Source organism: Bos indicus, chromosome 8 (assembly GCF_029378745.1).
Source record: "Bos indicus isolate NIAB-ARS_2022 breed Sahiwal x Tharparkar chromosome 8, NIAB-ARS_B.indTharparkar_mat_pri_1.0, whole genome shotgun sequence".
In the NCBI taxonomy this organism is placed as follows: Eukaryota; Metazoa; Chordata; class Mammalia; order Artiodactyla; family Bovidae; genus Bos; species Bos indicus.
This window is the reverse complement of record NC_091767.1, coordinates 62742062-62760078: the sequence shown is the minus strand read 5'-3', so window position 1 is coordinate 62760078 and position 18017 is coordinate 62742062. Positions and strand designations below refer to the sequence as shown.

At 36.7% G+C, this 18017-nt stretch overlaps 1 protein-coding gene across 3 annotated transcripts in view; it reads right to left on the bottom strand.

Annotated features, from left to right (window-relative positions):
* Nucleotides 1-18017, bottom strand: part of NCBP1 (nuclear cap binding protein subunit 1) — a 38558-nt gene that overhangs the window by 8035 nt on the left and 12506 nt on the right. For 2 of the 3 annotated variants that reach the window (XM_019966250.2, XM_070794796.1), the window contains 14 exons: nt 16757-16864; nt 16289-16410; nt 15288-15357; nt 14603-14818; nt 11752-11849; nt 10947-11010; nt 9241-9351; nt 8458-8522; nt 6862-6924; nt 6562-6636; nt 4587-4690; nt 2321-2443; nt 1290-1392; nt 395-488 (listed from right to left, as the gene is read on the bottom strand). In XM_019966250.2, the coding sequence (XP_019821809.1) occupies nt 395-488; nt 1290-1392; nt 2321-2443; nt 4587-4690; nt 6562-6636; nt 6862-6924; nt 8458-8522; nt 9241-9351; nt 10947-11010; nt 11752-11849; nt 14603-14818; nt 15288-15357; nt 16289-16410; nt 16757-16864 (1416 nt within the window). The remainder of the gene's footprint in view (nt 1-394; nt 489-1289; nt 1393-2320; nt 2444-4586; nt 4691-6561; nt 6637-6861; nt 6925-8457; nt 8523-9240; nt 9352-10946; nt 11011-11751; nt 11850-14602; nt 14819-15287; nt 15358-16288; nt 16411-16756; nt 16865-18017) is intronic. The other variant, XM_070794797.1, reaches the window with a different exon arrangement.

Genomic DNA, 18017 nt, shown 5'->3' with positions numbered 1-18017 from the left:
GTGAAAAATGTCTTAAATATACTCCAAAGTTTATTTTAATGCCTCTTTATAACACATGGTATTAAAATAGTACACTGAGATTTGAGAAATCTGGGGCCTGTTTAAAAATAAAACTGGATAAAGAACTATTTCCTACCCAATTGGAGAACCTTCCAAGAAATAAGCATTCTTACTTAAAATGTGTTGAGATATTATAATATCAAACCAAATCGTAACACTTGCTCTTTAAAGAATGACTCAAACATCATTACTTTCACAGCACTAAAATTATAGATTTAAAAACTGTTTGAAGGGCACAGTCAAATTTCGTGTTCTACAACTAAAACAATGATATCAAGTGCCTTCTTTTTATAGCTAAACAATCAGCATCTCAACATGTCTAATTAGTTTTTACCTGTGGATGGTTCCGCCAGACCTCAAACATGACTCTTAGAACATGTAATTTTCCTTCATCACTTTCAGCTAGGGTTTTGAAGACTTCATGAAACCTGTTCATGGTTGGCGGGGGTGGGGGCAGAAACAGCACATATAAACTTATTGAGCATCTTAATATTTTCAAAGCTTTACAACGTTACTCAACTTCCAGTGCAGTATATAGATACAAAATAACCAAACATCGTTAACCGTTAAAGAATATAAAAGGTATGATTAGGAATTCAATTTGAATGGCATTTGTCTCAAAATCTTAGGAGAATTACAAAATACTATCATTAGCCAAGGACTCTAGTTTACTGTGTATTTAAGGATAGATGAGGGCTAAGGAATAATCTCCTAACACAAGTATAGTATTTTGCCTGCATCTGTGGTAGCCCTGCAAGTCTCATAGACTTGGAAGTTGAGACGGGGTGAGGAGTCTAGTTTCTCTGCCTGATTGGGAAGAATATATGTTCCTTCTTCATTTAGACTGTATGATGAGTTAAAAAGTTCTGTCTTTAGATGCCAACCTTTGGGTGGCTCCCAAAAATGCAGCTGGCTTTCAATTCTGCTCACCCTCTTTTTAAGAAGATCCTTGGACAAGCTGCGTTTGACTGTCCTATGGACCCAGGTTTTTGTTTCTCTAAAGGTTTATGTGAAAAAATGTACACTTTATATATACATGCAAACCACAGACAGGAGCCATAGGATGGGAATTTTAGCTACCACAAACCAAAACCCATTGTATCAAATGATATGATACTATTAAGATCTTTATATTCAATAATCTTAAGGTAAAAACTACTACACCGCTGGTATTCATCCAGCAAAGTTTTAAACCCTCAAGAGAGCATGTGTGTTCTGGTTGTACTTACTTCGCAAGAGCACTGAAGGAGTGGCTGAATGACTTGGCTGCTAAGTGTAGCAGAGTCTGTACAAAGACTTCTATTTTCAGTGGGTTAAAGCTGAATCCTTCATCTGAACAACAGTCCACAGTAAAGAGAGTTAAGAAGATTAAGTATAGCAATTCTTTGGCCCCTAACCTGTATTGCTAAACAGATGGCACACTCATATCCAAATACTAAGTCCCACGTTCAAGCAATGTCTCAGAGAACTAACAGACAATAAAAGACCATCACTGATTAATCGCATATCCTCAAAATATAAAACTAAGCATGACCTTAATTCTGAAGTTTTGGGGGATTGTTTCCCAAATTCTTCTATATGATCCATTTCTTTTTACAAATACCACATAGATTTCTTTGTTCTTATCTCTCTACATGGTGGCAAGATAATATAGTAAAAGAAAAAAATACAGTAAGCCCTTTACACTGTAGGTCCATGTCCTAAGATGTCTGACAATGTCTAGATTTTAACACTCTGAATTATACTTTCTAAATATATTCTAACAATACAAATTTCTTAGAAAAATATAAACAAAATCTGAGTTAATACTCTAAACACCATTAATATTTTAAGTCATTTTTCTCTGCACCTCATTATGTACAGATCTAACAAAATTTCCCTCCTAAATGGTTACACCATTGTCCCAGTAGACTTTATCTGTTTCACTAATTTGTCTTTTTTTGTTTGAGTTATTGTAGTTTCCAAGATGTTTTAATAGATGACAAAGCAAGTCCCTCTCATGGCTTTTTGTCTTATATTTTGTTGATGATAAACTTATAGTTCAATTTGGAGATAACATCCAACTTTATAATACACCAAGTCTTCCTGTGCAGGAACCTCTCTAAAGTGAAAGCAGGCAATGTTTAAGGGAACAGATACCTGTGTTCTGGGGAATAACTGACAGGCTGTCAGGCTAAACAAATATACTGTATGAGAATTATGTTTCTACTTAAACCTAGCCCATACATAGTTCCATTCAACAAATATTTAACTCCCTTACCATCATCATCATCCTGATTAGGATTAGGGACGTCTTTCAGAATGCTGAAGATTTCATCATTGGTTGCTTTACTTTTAAAGGCAACAGCTAAACAGAGGGCAACTGAATGTCCAGGAAGAGAGTCTAAGCACAGAATGCAAAGAGTTAAATAACTGAAAAAAAAAAATCACTTTCTTTTAAAACAGAGTACTCTCTATCCTAAGGTCAATATTTACTCTGTGTAAAGATAACCACATATGAAAGTTTCATTCAATATGTCAATGGCTTTTCACCTAAAATAAGGCGTAATAGGTTTCTTGCCTCAATATTTCCTTAAGAACACGGAGCTAAGTGAAATTCAGAGTGTGAGGCAGGTATGGATCTTCCTCAGGAAACACAGCTGCAACTCTCCTTTGATGGTCTCAAATCCCTAGGCCTCTGTAAGCTGAAAGGCTGAGAATCAATGTATTTCTCTTTCATTTTGGTCAATGCGCCTCCTTTTCCCTAATACAGTGGAAACTAAGTTTAGGTTTGAACAAGGTGAAGGCTGCCAACTTAAGACAGACTCTTTGCTTTTCTCTTTTGCTGAATCCACATACATGAATCTACAAAAGCCAGATGCTCGTGTGCTGTGACTCCATGTTTACTGTTGGTTAGTATCTGTCAGGTCCTTACTGTCTACTATCTGTGCTAATACATATTGTATGGCATCACCAGAGCAACTGGAAATCTACTTTTAATGTAAGATAGACAAAGAGATAGCAAAAAAGGCAGTTCTGACACAGAATATGAGTTACTAAGCACTTGGAATGAATAAAGTCAGTTCCAACAATTCATATGTACTCTACTTTTCTTGAAAGTGGGAGAGAAAGGGAAGAAAATTCCTCCACCATCGACAAGTCTACATTCTAGGTAAGGAACCAAGATACTCACATAAAAAGTAGCCAGAGAGTAACATGAAACTGGCTTGCTAAAGGTTAAGAAAATATTTACAAGAGTGGAGCTTGGGCTAGATCCTGGAGAGAGAACAGGAATCTGAGAACAGAAAGGGATAATGGTACAAACAAAGGTAAAACCAAGAATGAGAAGCATGGAAAAAACAAAGGAAGTGGGCTTGGCTGGAGTGGAGATTCATTTGAGAAGAAGTGACAAATCATAAAGTAGAAACAACAGTTAGGTGGGCCTTAAATGCTAGGCTGAAGGCTGAGTTATTTCTGTGGGGAAAAAAGAAAGCTCAGTGTTCAACAGAAGTCTGAACTCTTTGATATCAAAGATGTATCTTATGGTTCTCTGAGCCAGCACAAAGCAGAAATCAAAACGTGGCACTTGTAACTACATCAAGCTTTGCTCTTTGCAGAAAACACAGTGATCAAGAACAAGGCTGCTCAGTATTTAAGTCTGGGCTTTACCTCTTTGAAGCCATTCCCTCATTGTAAACTGGTGTTAAAAACATACCTATTTCTCAAGACTTGTTTTAAGGAATAAGTGACACAGTAACACAGGAAATGGAATACTCAGCACTGGAACCGAGTTTTGTTTCAAGGAAAACAGGTGTAGTCTGAAGTGCAGGTGGAGAAGCAGGGATGCAACATGACAAAGCAAGGGAGAGGAGTGAGTTTTAAGATACAAAGAACTGCTACACAACATGAAGTGGAAGGCTCACAGAGGAGCTGAGTTCAGTGCCATGTAAAAAGACTAACTTGGTAACTCCACACCTACCTCTCTACCACTGCTCACCGGCACACAACCTTCCCTCCAGGAAGTGTAAAGCACAATATGGCGTATCAAATTAAACAGTCCCTTTGATTTACAGTCCAAATCTCAGAAGTGACGTGACCAAAAAGAAAAGTATGTTTAAGAATTTACTTCTAGACTAGGGGCACACTGCAGGTAAAACACAGTCTCTATGTGCGCCTATGTTCCACACCTGTACTGTTAGCAGACGATAAATCAATGCATGTAATCAAAATTGCCATGACAAACACATACGTTCATTTTAGTAAGTTCTGGCTATAAATTCATCTTGCTATACTTAAAAACACTTAAAATGTCATGAATAAAACATTATGAACAATATTAAAAACAGTTACAAGACAGTAATAACTAAGTAAATCACAGTAAATGTTTAACATTATGACAGGGCAAATAAAACAAGAGGCTGGTGAGAGATCACCTTGCAAACAGAGAAAATATAAACCCAAGAAGAGAAATAATTCACTTTCTCCACCTTAGATAACTGACTTAATACTTGCATTAGTACCTTTGAAAAACAGGATTCATTACTTACTGCTACTTTCATCTCCATATTTGTAAATGCAGGTTGGGTTTGCAGGACATAGAGCTGAGAAGGTAGGAGGGACAAAATCTAATATACGCTGATGGTAAGACAACCTACAACACAAATAAAAGCCTCAGAAAATACCATTCACCAGTTTCATTCTTTGGTAATAACCAACTTTACTCAGAAGATAACACCCTGCACTCAGTTGACAACCAAGAAGTAAAGGGGCAACAAGTCGTTTTAACTCCTGTCTGGCCAGCACACCAGAACTCACGTCTTCTTCAGAACTTTCTGGTTTGTACCGAGATGTGGGCCAGTGGGTCCACAAGCCGGGTGGCCAAGGATGTGAGGTGGTAATGGTAGGGTGGGATGAGGTGAAGGAAACAGTTTTGTATGGTTGGGAGATTGGTTATATTGTAATAGATAAATACTTACCAAGACTGTGGGAGACAAGTTTCTTAATGTCTGCCAAGGTATTTAGAAATCATGGCAAAGGGGAAGGCAAGGAAGAAAAATGATATGGTGGGTTGGAACTGGAAAGATACACACATCTAGGTGGATATAAAAACAGATGTATGTATGTATGAGTATATGTGTGCATAAATATATTCACTATGCTTGTCCATCTAGAGGGCAGAAACCCAGTAACACCCAATAGCAATAAACACATCAAGTGTCCAGACCTTGCTACTTAAATACCACGCTCCACTAAAAGAAACTCCGCCTCTTTGAATGAGTAGATGATTCCAGGAAAGGGGCAAGGAAACGTAAGAAGAGCCTGGAACGTCTGTGCCAGAAATAAGGAAATGCTCAATGAATGGAGGGGGAACATTAAAGAAAGGAAAAAAAGACACAGAAGGCACAAAGGACTCCCAGTGGACAGATCAGGGGCAATCTGAGCATCAAATTAGTAATGACAGCAATGAACTATAATCCACTGAATGAAATAGTCTCTACTGACATAAACACAGGAATTAATAAACAGGTGAAAAAGGAAAGCTCGCTCTTACAGTAGAAAGCAAACTAATGAATGTAGAAAGAATAGTGGAAAAAGGGAATCATCTGAGGATCATCATAGTGGTGGCAAATAAAAGTACGAGTTGCAGTGGAGATCTGATGTAAGACGGGAGTGTTACCTCAGGATATTTCCCACAAAATATTAATCAACTACAAAGGGAAAAATGGGGAGCTTGAGGTTGAGAAGCCTGACATGGCCATATAATCAAGATTAACATCTTTAGTGCTGGACAATGCGAGACTTGAGTCCTGAGGATGCACCAAGGCAACACAACGAAGTAAGGGCTGCATTCTTTAAAACTGACAATGACGTGAACGAGAAAGAATAATAGCAGTTCAAGGTGAAGGAATCAGAAGAAAATGACAATTAAATGCTATACATGCTCCTGGATAGAATTCTGGACCAGAAAGGAAAAAAATATTGTTGGGGTGGTTGGCAACATTTCAGCAGCATCTGTGGACTGCACACTGGTGTGACTGTGTCAGCTCACATCCTCATCTGGAGAGCTGTGTGCTGGTCATGGAGAGGTGTTTTTTTGTTTGGGGGAAATATACAACCAACTATTAAAGGGTGATCAGACATCATATCTACAACTTGTTTTCAAGAAGTTCAGAAAAAGACCAATATAAACGGTAGATATTATACAGAGGGAAAAAGGACTAGGCATTAGAACAAATGTAGTAAAATGTTAACTAGGGGATCTAGACGAAAATGATACAGAGTTCTATTTTGGCAACTTTCCTAAAATTTTAAATTATTTCAAAGTATATTTGACAAAAATAAACTTTTTGACTTAATTCACATAGAATCCAGATGGCACGGCTGCCCTAATTTTTCAGCCTAAATCTGAAAGGGAAGAAAGACAGGTACTTGGATTTTAATCTGGACATACATTCAGATAAGGGAAACCTCCCCCACAGAAATGAGACAACCTAAGCTAAGGAGAAAACACAAAGAACTTACCTCATACATTTTTCTAGAACTTCTCTTACAAACTTTGGTTTGGGACTTTCTGGATCTTGAGTAAGACAATCTGACCTAATGACAAAATACAGTTTTACAAGTTCTTACAAATAATCCGCATCTATATCTACCTTGTATTTAGCTGCAAATAGTTCCCTTCTACCTAGATTATTTCATTTATGTATATATATAAAACTAAATCTTTCAGATCACAAAAAAGATTGCTTTTATATTATAGTTTTAAATATTACTTTTTAAAATGGTAAACTGTAGAGAAAAGACAGATATAACACTACTTACCAATCTTCCCAGCTCCAACGGAATTGGAAGTTACTTAGATGATGGGAAAACCAATTAATAAACCTACACAAAGAAGGGGGGGAGGTGGAAAAGGATGAATGGTTGCAGTTTATAATAGGAATTCACATAATTCTTCAGACAAATAAGACCCTATTTTCACCCTACCTATAGCTGTTACTTTCTCCTGCCACCTACCCTTCTCTGTGCAAATCCTGCAACTCATCATCTACTTCAAAAAAGTAACAGTCCCCATCTCACTCCTCCTAACAGTGCTATCCTTTTCAAGAGAATAACAGATACGACTCAAGTGCCTGTTTTATATCAAGAACCTTATATATGTTTATATTATATAATTTAATTCTCACAGTAACTGCTGAGGGATATATTATTCCATTTAATTGACAATGAAACCGAGCTGTGAGGTGCAAAAAAAGATTAAAAACATTTTATAAATGCAAGAGCCAAAGCACAGTCTTTCATTATCATACCATGCCCTTTTTACCACAAACAACAAAACATACCATCAAAGGCCCTTTTTCTCTTAAAGACACCCCTGATCTAACTAGATAAGGATCACTTTAGTATACTATATAATGCTGTGAAATTTGTAAGAGCCCAGTAAATACTTGCTGAATGAATGGCATAGTTGGAATGCCCAGAGCAACTGGTAGTTTATTAATTAGACTGGATAAAACCTCAGCAGACACCTTAAAGCATATCCCTATGTCCCTATAATTTCAATCATTAAAACTACTCAAGATAATAGGTCAACACTCAGGGTAGCCTTTTCTGATAGTTTTCAAATACTGCATTTGAACAATGGACATGACAGATTATGGAAAATATGCACTATCTGTTCTGAGCTAATTTGGGAAAGTGACAGAGTAAGAGAGCATATTAGCTAACAGAGGCAGTAAGATCTCACCCAAAAGACAACAGTGGGCATGCCAATTAACACGGCTGTAAAAATCCAATATGGTCTTTTGTATAAACCAAGTCTTGAAGTTGTAGTCATAGAGAAGTTAATTATTTTAGAAACAGACACTATCTATAAACAAATACATAATATATAAACATAATAAATATACAGGATTAGACTCTGCTTCTACATATGAATTAGCATAAAGTCTATTTTAAAAGCTTACCTACCTAATACAAAGGGAAAGTGTAACCATACCAAAGCACCAAACAAATAAGCAATGAAATTAAAGAAAACTTCAGCAAGGGTATCATTTCATATTGAAAATTAAGACTAGAAAGTGAAATGCTATATTACAACAAGTATGAGCTTTATTATATATAGGATTATTTGGAGGAGGCAAGAAAGAAAAACCAACTTGGAAATTCTTAAAAGGGCAAATATTTTTCTGATCAAATACTTTTATAAAGTATAGGGAGTAGAAGCTGCTAACACTCTATAGAAATAAGGCAGGGACTTCCCTGGTAATACAGTGGCTGAGACTCCACGCTCCCAATTTAGGGGACGTGGGTTCGATTCTTGGTCAGGGAACTGGATCTCACATGCAGCAGCTAAAACCCTCCGCAGCCAAATACTAAAAAAAAAAAGGCAGGGGGGGGGGGGGGGCAATACTATACCTGTCTACACATGTAGTATTCATTGTGTCCAAACGCATATATAACATTTCAGTTGCCTGTGCAAGCTGTGAATTTCAGGATAAGGAAACCATACCCTCTTTGAAAATAAATCTGTGATAGAAAAAACGAGTAACATTTCCTAGAAGTCTATGAAATGACTAGTAATTCTTTTCAAGTAACTGATCTTTGAGGTATCAATGATATACAGTAACACCTGACCTTATACACCTACGAAATCAAGATAATAAACATTTACATCACCTCCAAAATTGCCACATTCTTCTTATAATCCATCCTCCCTTCTTCCCATTTATGCCCCCAAGCAAATATTGGTCTGTTGTCATTACATTATTTGCATTTTCTAGGATTCTGTGTAAATGGTATCATATACTATAAATTCATATTTGTTTAGCATCTTTTATTCAACATATATTTTGCAATTCACTCATGTTGATGCCTGCATTGAAAATCTGTTTGTTTTTTTTTAACCTGAGTAGTATTCCATTGTATAATTGTAACAAAATTTGCTTATCCATTCATGTATTGATGGATATTTGGACGGTTTCCAGTTTGGGGTTGTTACACATAAAGTTATAAACATTAATATTCTTAGGCCAACAGTCAAAGAGTAGAGTGGCTGACTATATGGTATATGTGATCTTTAACTTTTAAAGAAATGCCAAACTGTTTTCATGAAGTGATTTAAACCTACCAGCAGAAATATTTAATAATCTTGTAAAGCCAGGCCAAATAGAGTATGTTTAAAAACAAAGGAAAGGATACAACTTGGGGTAGAGAGCCAGGCTGAAGTTTGCACAGTTCAATGAGAAGTGTCGTGTACATCACATCGATATGAGGCGGTGCCGGAAGTTGAAACAGCTCTGCAAAGATCACCTAAAAGGGAATCACAAGTCAGCACTCAATTCGACAGCTATCCATGCATTTCTACTATTTAGAAAGACCTCAGTGTTCTAAATTTTGTGATATTCATAATTTTAAAAAGTAACTTTCTAACCTTAAAAACTATGCTCTCTAAAACACAAAGACCTATGATTGAATACCATAATGAAGATTCCTTATCTCTGTAACTCAATCAATAAGAATATGCAAAAATTAATGCTTAGCTGATATTTCCAGAGAATTAAATTTCAACTGTGAAAGTATCAGAGTTAGTTCAGGGAGGTAGTTTACTAAGGACTCATAGAACCATCAGAATTTCAGCTCTATAAGAAATAAAAGCCTTCTGTAGACTCTGAGGATGGGATCAGGAGATAGTTAAGTCATTCTGCACAGTTAGTACCTTTTTGGTAGTCCCAGACATTTTGGCCATGCTCTTGTTCAGAAACTTGTTTTCATCCTCCATATATAATTTGTGGGCCACATACCTAGACTTCTAAAGCCTAGTTCGCATTCCTCCTCCTCACTCCCATCTCCCACACTTTTGTATGAATTTCTATACATTTTGCAGATTTTAAAATGTGACTTACGTTTTGCACTTCAATTGACATGTCAGTGAGTGAAACCCATTAGCCTAAGCATGCTCTCAAGTTTTGTAAAGACAGAGCAGATGCACTGTCTGTCTACAGTGCCCAGATGCACTACACCACTGTTCACATGGGTGGAGTATGAATAAAAAGTGAAGTAAAGAATACACTGTAATTATGTTCACGCTGAGCATTTTAACATAAAGGAATAATATAATTGACAGTTTGACTCATGTATCAAGTGAAAATACTGTTTTTTGGGAAATAAATTTCTATAAGGTGTTCAACTGTACTAATATCCTCCTCTATATGAGTTAATATGAAATCAAAAGCATTATCTATTCTTTTCACTTCCAAAACAATTGGCTCTTTTGATTTCTAAGAATAAATAAGGATTCGTATTTCCCTACCCTTGTGATACAGGAAATAATATACTAGTCCAGACTACGATAGTAGTAAGAAACCAGGTAAATACAGTTAAAAAATGGGTTATCTGCCTAAAGAATATTATAAAGTATTTAAGCCGCTTATACATATGTTCCCTGGAAAAGGAAATAGTAACCCACTCTAGTATTCTTGCTTGGAAAATTTCACGCACAGAGGCGGCCTGGAAGGCTACAGTCCATGGGGTCACTAAGAGTTGGACAAAGCTGAGAACAGACATGTGCACACACACACACACATCTGTTAAGTGGACAATGTACTGCTAGAGTTACAGGTAACTTACATTATCCATGATAACTATCCTTGAATGAAGACATACTATATAAATAAATTATATGCAACTCAAAATTTTGTTTGGTTACTGGGCTTAACCTCCTCTTTTCTCTTGACTAACATGGTTAACAGAGCTCCAAAACTGAAAGCAATTTCCTCTTTTCTCTGTTAATTTTCATTGTCTGACAAGCAGCAAGAACAATAACAAAAGGCTAAAAGTAGATTACACTTTACAGTCAACAGAAAGATTCTGAGACTTTGAAACAAGCTCCATCTTGGAATGCATACCTCAACTATGTGGTAATTCAAGGGGATCTTGTTCTTCCCAGGATAACTCACTAGCTGTGCAGCACTGTAAAAAGTGTAATTTAAGTTTAGTGAGTATACACAGATATATGAAAAACTAAATAAGCAGTTTCAAAAACAGAGTGTGTAGATATAAAGGAAATATTTTCTGAAATGTTCTAGATTTCAGTTACTTCACCTAACTACAGCACAAATTATTTTTTCTACCCTAAGGGAAACTCTTTAATGTATATCCAAAACTCCTTGAAAGATCAGAAAGAATGTAAATAATAGTAAGGAAGTACATTCAGGTCTACGAACTTAAAAAGTTTTATATGGTAGACTATCCCCAAAATGCCATATTCCTTTCCGTCTTAAAATCCAAACTGAAACTTTCCAAGGTTTTAGAAAACATTAAAAATAAACTTTTCCAAAGCTTGATGTCTAACTGCTATGAAACAGAGCAAAACCATTAGTATTCATTTATTCCTGCAACATTCATCCCCAAAATAGCTTGTCACTCAAATTAATTTATCCAGAACATATGGCAAATATCCACATAAAAAGAGCAGGCATCATATGCATAACACTGTAAAGCACTACAGTACTACTCAGCATCCAGAAAGTACTATCTGAAGGTGAAGTGCCGCCAGAAAGCAAGTCAAGTGTTTTCGAAATTGGTCTTAGTGAGACGGAAACCAAGAAGAGGAAGACTTTCTTACTCTTAACATACATTTTGCTCCTTGAAAATCATCAAGATTGCTACTTTTTCGCCACACTAGTAAAAGTACCACGAAAAGCATCTTACCAAGTCTTCCTTTCCTTCCAATGGGACTTAATGATGCAGTGAAGATTCTCTTCTATTACAAATCTTTCCACTGAATGACTCCCTGGCATTACAGGACCCTGGAACCAAAACAACAGCTATATACTACAGACCCAGACAAATATTTTTCATTTAACAAAATATATAAGAGCTTATTATGTTCCAGATACTTTTTATATTGGATGCTGAGGATAAAAGTTCACAAACATGAAAGCTCTGTATTTCAACAAATTTTATTTGTGTTCACCTACCTACAAGAGAACTAGAATATCAGTTATAGTTTTTCTTCTACCTGACACTACTATCTCTGCCCACCTCAAGTCTTAAATGATTAACTAAATCATTAACTTAAATGCAAACTAAATAATTTTTTGTATATTATTGGCCATTGATTTATTTTTTTACACAATGTGACTGGATTACTTCCATAAAAAACATGGAGAGGGTGCTTCCATGGTGGCTTGGTGGTAAAGAATCCACCTGCTAACGCATGGGACATGCATTTGAGCCCTGATTCGGGAAGATCCCACGTGCTGCAGAGCAACTACGACCGCAACTACTGTTGTGCACCACCACTACTGAGCCCAAGCTCTAGAGCCCAGGAGCGGCAACTACTGAGTCTATGTGCTGACTACTGAACCCTGCATGCCCTAGAATCTGTGTTCCGCAACCAGAGAAGCCACTGCAATGAGAAGCCCGAGCACTGCAACACAGAGGAGCCCCCACTTACAGCAACTAGAGAAAAGCTTGCACAGCAACAAGATCAAGCACAGCCAAAATAAAATAAATTAAAAAATAAAACTGGAAAAAAAAACCAAACACATGGAGAGGGGGAGATTTTATTTAAAACACTGTGTAGACATAAAAAATCACATATATGTTGAAAGATATCCACACTGTGTTGTTTTTGAAAAGGTTAAAGAACATTATCTATGTATTGTTTAATTTTTAAAAATATGCATAGCAAACAGGTTCAATGCATTTATTTTTATTTACTTTTTTAGTCACCACTGTAGACTCTTAATGGTGACTTTTACTTTATAATTTCTAATTAAAAAAGAAAAACAAACTTTTTTTGAAAGACCAGAACTAAACAACCAAATCCTCTTAAGATATCTTGTATATTTATGCTCTTCTGGCAAAGCATGATGGGCACATCACAGAGGCAATACCAATTCCAAACAGTACAGGAGAGGCAGATTTTGAGGTCCTATTCTAATGTTCCCTTTGCACAAATAAATGCCTAATCACAAAGATTCTAATAGTCTTATTGTAAAGTAGACTTCCAATTACATATACCTAATTAGACCATTACATAAAGTTGACTAAAAGCATTTTATTATATATGGAATACTGCAAGTGGGTAGCAAGTTGATAATTCTGTATTTATAACCAATTACCCTGGGTCGGGAAGATCCCCTGGAAATGGCAACCCACTCCAGTATTCTTGCCTGAAGAATTCCATGGACAGGTGAGCCTGGCAGGGCTACAGTCCATGAGTCAGACATGACTTGAGCAACTAACACTAACTAACCCATTACCCAACAACTATTTAATCTAAGATAGGGTACACATATACTAAAATTTCACTGATCAAAAGCAACTTTCCATAGAATAGAAGAGAGAAGGCGGGGGAAGAAAACTCAAACTTGACCTTAGGTGGTAATACGGGTTCTTATGCCAGTGGTTCTCAACCAGGGGCAATTTTGCCCCTAAGGGAACATCTGGCAACCTCGGGAGACATTTTTGGTTGTCACAACTGACATGCTACTGGCACCTAGAAGGTAGAGGCCAGGGAGAATTTTAGGCATCCTACAATTCATAAGACAGCCTCATAACTAAGGATTCCCCAGCCCAAAACATCAATTGTGCTGAGGTTGAGGAACTCTGCTCCATGCTGACTGGAACGTACAAGCAACAGGTGTGACAGAGAGCCTTGTGGGCTACAGTCCACGAGGTTATGAAGAGTCAGGCACGACTACACCACCACTATAACATGGCACTTTAGTTAGGCGAGTTTCTATTCAGCACCAATCCAGTGACCACTATGCTTGCTGCTTGGGTATTAAGGTTAATACAATTATTTGCATAAATGGGATCGCTAAGAGTCAGACACGACTGAGCGACTTCACTTTTACTTTTCACTTTAATGCATTGGAGAAGGAAATGGCAGCTCACTCCGGTGTTCTTGCCTGGAGAATCCCAGGGATGGGGGAGCCTGGTGGGCTGCCGTCTATGGGGTCACACAGAGTCGGACACAACTGAAGTGACTTAGCATAGCCTAGCATAGCAAAATATAAAGGCTATCAACAACTTGATCTCATAATAAAAAATATATATATTTAAGAACTATAAAGTCAGCTTATACACATCTTTGGGATTTTTAAACACTACTGAGCACTTACCATGTGTCATATATCATTCTGTATACCTTATGTGTGTATATTAATAATTTAATCCTCATTACAACTTTGTGAGCTATATACTAATTATTATTCTATTTAGGAAACTAAGGTAAATAACTCACTCAAGAACGCACAGCTGGGATATGCCTAAATCGGGATTAAAACCCAAACCAACCTGGCTCTTGAACCTATACTTTTCAATTGTACACCATGCTGTCTCTTCATTTATACAAGCTAAATACGATTTCTCACATAATGAGGTGATTCCATTCACTGAATTAGACGTTAACCTCACTGCCACTGACCCTCTGAGACAATGAACGACTCAAAATTGAAATGTCCTGCAGGCATAATTCCAACAAGATGAAACCGTAAGTACAACATAACCCAGGCCCTTTGAAAGAAACCTTTGCTGACCATGCACGTACCTCAGGATCATCTGTGTAATCAAACATTCTGAAGATGACCCTCGGCATCGGGTACACCGAGTCTTCAGTGTGAGGCGGCGGTGTGAATGGAGGCAGGTTGTGCTGCAGGGCTTCACACAGGATGCTGTCAAAGGCAAGATAAGGTCTTAGGATGTGCCGCTCCTGCCAGCGATCCTTTTTCAATTTCTGAATCTGGGCCCAGAGGCAATCTAAATACTAAAGACAGATTAATGTTTAACAATTAATAGATATTTGGAGGCTAGGTGAAATAACATTTTGACCAGACAAAACCAAAAATCTACTACCTTCTAAAATACAGGATACAAAAGTAAGCTAACTTATTAAACACAATACAAAAGAATAGTGCTATGTTTCTGCACACGTTTTAATTACTTTACAGAGTCTGTCTGGGGCTGTTCTATCTTATTTTTTCAAGTTGGGCATTTAAGTAAAAAATACATCAATTCTATGATATCTGGAATCCCACAGAATAGGTAACGTTCTAAGGACATTCTAATATTTATTAAAAATACACTATATGCCTAGGGCTATAAGGAGCTGAACCCCTGATATGAAGTGTGAAAACACAGCTATAGTATACAAATGTGATGACTGAGTATGTCAGAGATTAAGAACCTACTCTGACTGTGCTTGTATCTATCACAAGAGACTGAAGTCAATTTACCTCTTCTTGCGGATGTGGTTTCTCTGCAGTCCATACTTGTAACATGGGCACATGAGTCTTTTGGCGTCTTCTAGAAGTTAGAATGAAAATCTACATTTAGGTTTTTAAAAACATGAAAAGATGTTCAGTTGCTTTCATAATTAAGAAAATGCAAATTATGGGAGTAAAACATTTTAACCTGTCAAATTATCAGATATCAGAATTGTTGATAATGTATTGCCAAAATGTAGGCAAATACACAGTTTTGAAAACACTGCTGGCAGAAGGCTAACTGATAAATAATCACTTTAGAAGAGATGTGCAAGAGTAAAATCTCTTTCAAAGGCAATCTGACTAAACAATCTATCAAAATTAAAACTGTTAAAAGACACTTCAACCTAGTAATGCCATTTCTAAAAATTCACATAACCCACAAACACATTTGCACATGTACACAAAGACATACGTACAAAGATATTCACTGAAACGCAATTTAAAATAGCCAAAGACTTGCAATAGGCTCAATGTCTACCAACAGGAAACGAATTAAAGAAATTATGGTACATTCAAAGAGTTGAATACCATACAGCTGTTAAAAGAATGACGTAGAGCTAAATATTTTACACAACAAATCCAAACTATATTAAGGGGGGAAAAGAAGTGTGTATAGAAGAACAATCCGTATACTGGACCATCACTTGTATAAAGGAGAGAAGGATATATTCAAATGTTAGAACATTCACACTCTTATTTTCATTCTTCTTTTGCAAACATGTATATATTATTAAATATAAAACTACAACTTTTGAAAAATATAAAACATTTAAAAAATATTGAAGGTAGCTTAGTATAATGAGAAAGCAAATTTTTATCTTTAGACTTCTTCAGCTTTATTTGTAACTATGTAGATATTAACAATATCCAAAGAGGTACCTACTAATAGAAAACCAAACTTAAAACAGAATTCCCTGGGCAAAACCTTAAGGGGACACAAAACCATTACCATGCTGCTGTGCCCTTACTTAAGATAGTTTTCAGTGCTGGCAAAGATTCGGTCCATCTCTGCATCTTTCTTTTCATACAATTCCTTTCCAACCCAGGGCAAGGACGACAGAAACGCATACACGTACCAATCCCGCCGCACCTGAGGAAGTTTTTAAAAGGTGCCTTTAAGATAGGTGCTAGTGAAGTTTCATTCACGTCATATTTATTCCTGAATGAAATCCTATGGACACTATTTAATAGGGCTAATGAAGACGGCTCATTCAGAGCATTTTCAGATATATTAGTTTTAATCTTATTAGGCAGAATCATTTAACTAATATACATATGTCATGAGGATCGACCATTATGCCAGTTGGCTTAACTTTCAGGTATTAAAAATTCATAATGTAATATCTATTAATCTGTTTTTGTTTTTTGCTAAAGGGCTATTAGTGAAAAATCCCTCATAGCATATGAATGAAATTCAGCACAAGGGGTTTTCTTACCTGAGGCACATCTTCTTCCTGAGTTACACTTACAAAATTTTCAAACATAGCAACCATTGATGGGGCAGCAATGACATGACAATTCACAAGATCAGATAGAAAACGGACCTATTGGGGAAAGCAATTTCTATTAAATCTAAATGTCCTTTATAATATTTATAACACAAGCATTTTGCCCAAGGACCAAATCTAGACCACTACCTGTTTTTTAAGGAACCTGTAAATTAAGAATGGTGTTTTAGATATTTAAAGGCTTGGAATAAACCAAAGTAATATTTTGATTCCTACAAATTATATGAAATTAAATTTCAGTGTCCACAAATCAATTGTTACAGAGCCACACTCATTTGTTTACATGTAGTCTTCGGCTGCTTTTGTGCTCTAACAGCAGAGCTGAGAAGTTGTTAAAAGAGACTATATGAAGGACAGGAATCCACATGTACAGCTTTACATTTATACTAGCCTAGGAAGTCAAAGTGAAAGTCGCTCAGTTGTGTCTGACTCTTTGCAACCCCATGGACTATACACAGTCCGTGGAATTCTTTAGGCCAGAATACTGGAGTGGGTAGCCTTTCCCTTCTCCAGGGGATCTTCCCAACCCAGGGATTGAACTCAGGTCTCCCGCATCGCAGGCAGAGTCTTTACCAGCTGAGCTACAAGGGAAGTCCACTAGACTAGGAACCTAAACTGTAATATTCTAGCTACTACAACCAATAATTTTTTTTGTTTGGTTGTGAAAATTCTTCACTGGACCACAGAAATGGAAACGAACAAAAATTTATTGGGTGTACTCTGTGTGCCACTGCTAAGTACTATTAAAGTCTCTGTCAAATGGGAGCTCACAGACTAGTGGGACGTGCAAATCTTGACCCAAAAGGATGACTCGTATACTAGAAGATAAAGAAAAGAGTGCTCTAGAAACAGGGATAAAGGGAGTAGGGGAAAACATCATAAAGCAAGTAACAATCAAACTAGGTCATGAAAAATCAGTAAAGTATCCTCAACTGGAGAGGCTTCTAAACAGAGAGGTTCAAACACAAGGTGTGTTCAGGGACCCACAAGCAATTCTGATAGAGCTGGGAATATATGGAAGGCAAAGAGAAACAGACAGGGGCAACCATGACAGGTCAAGCTTAATGAAGTTTGAACTTAATCTTATAGTCTAATCAGTGTCCAACTCTTTTGATTGTATATTCAGTAGAAAAGAATTTGATCACGTACCTTCAACATGCACATATATTTATTACTAATATACTGAGGC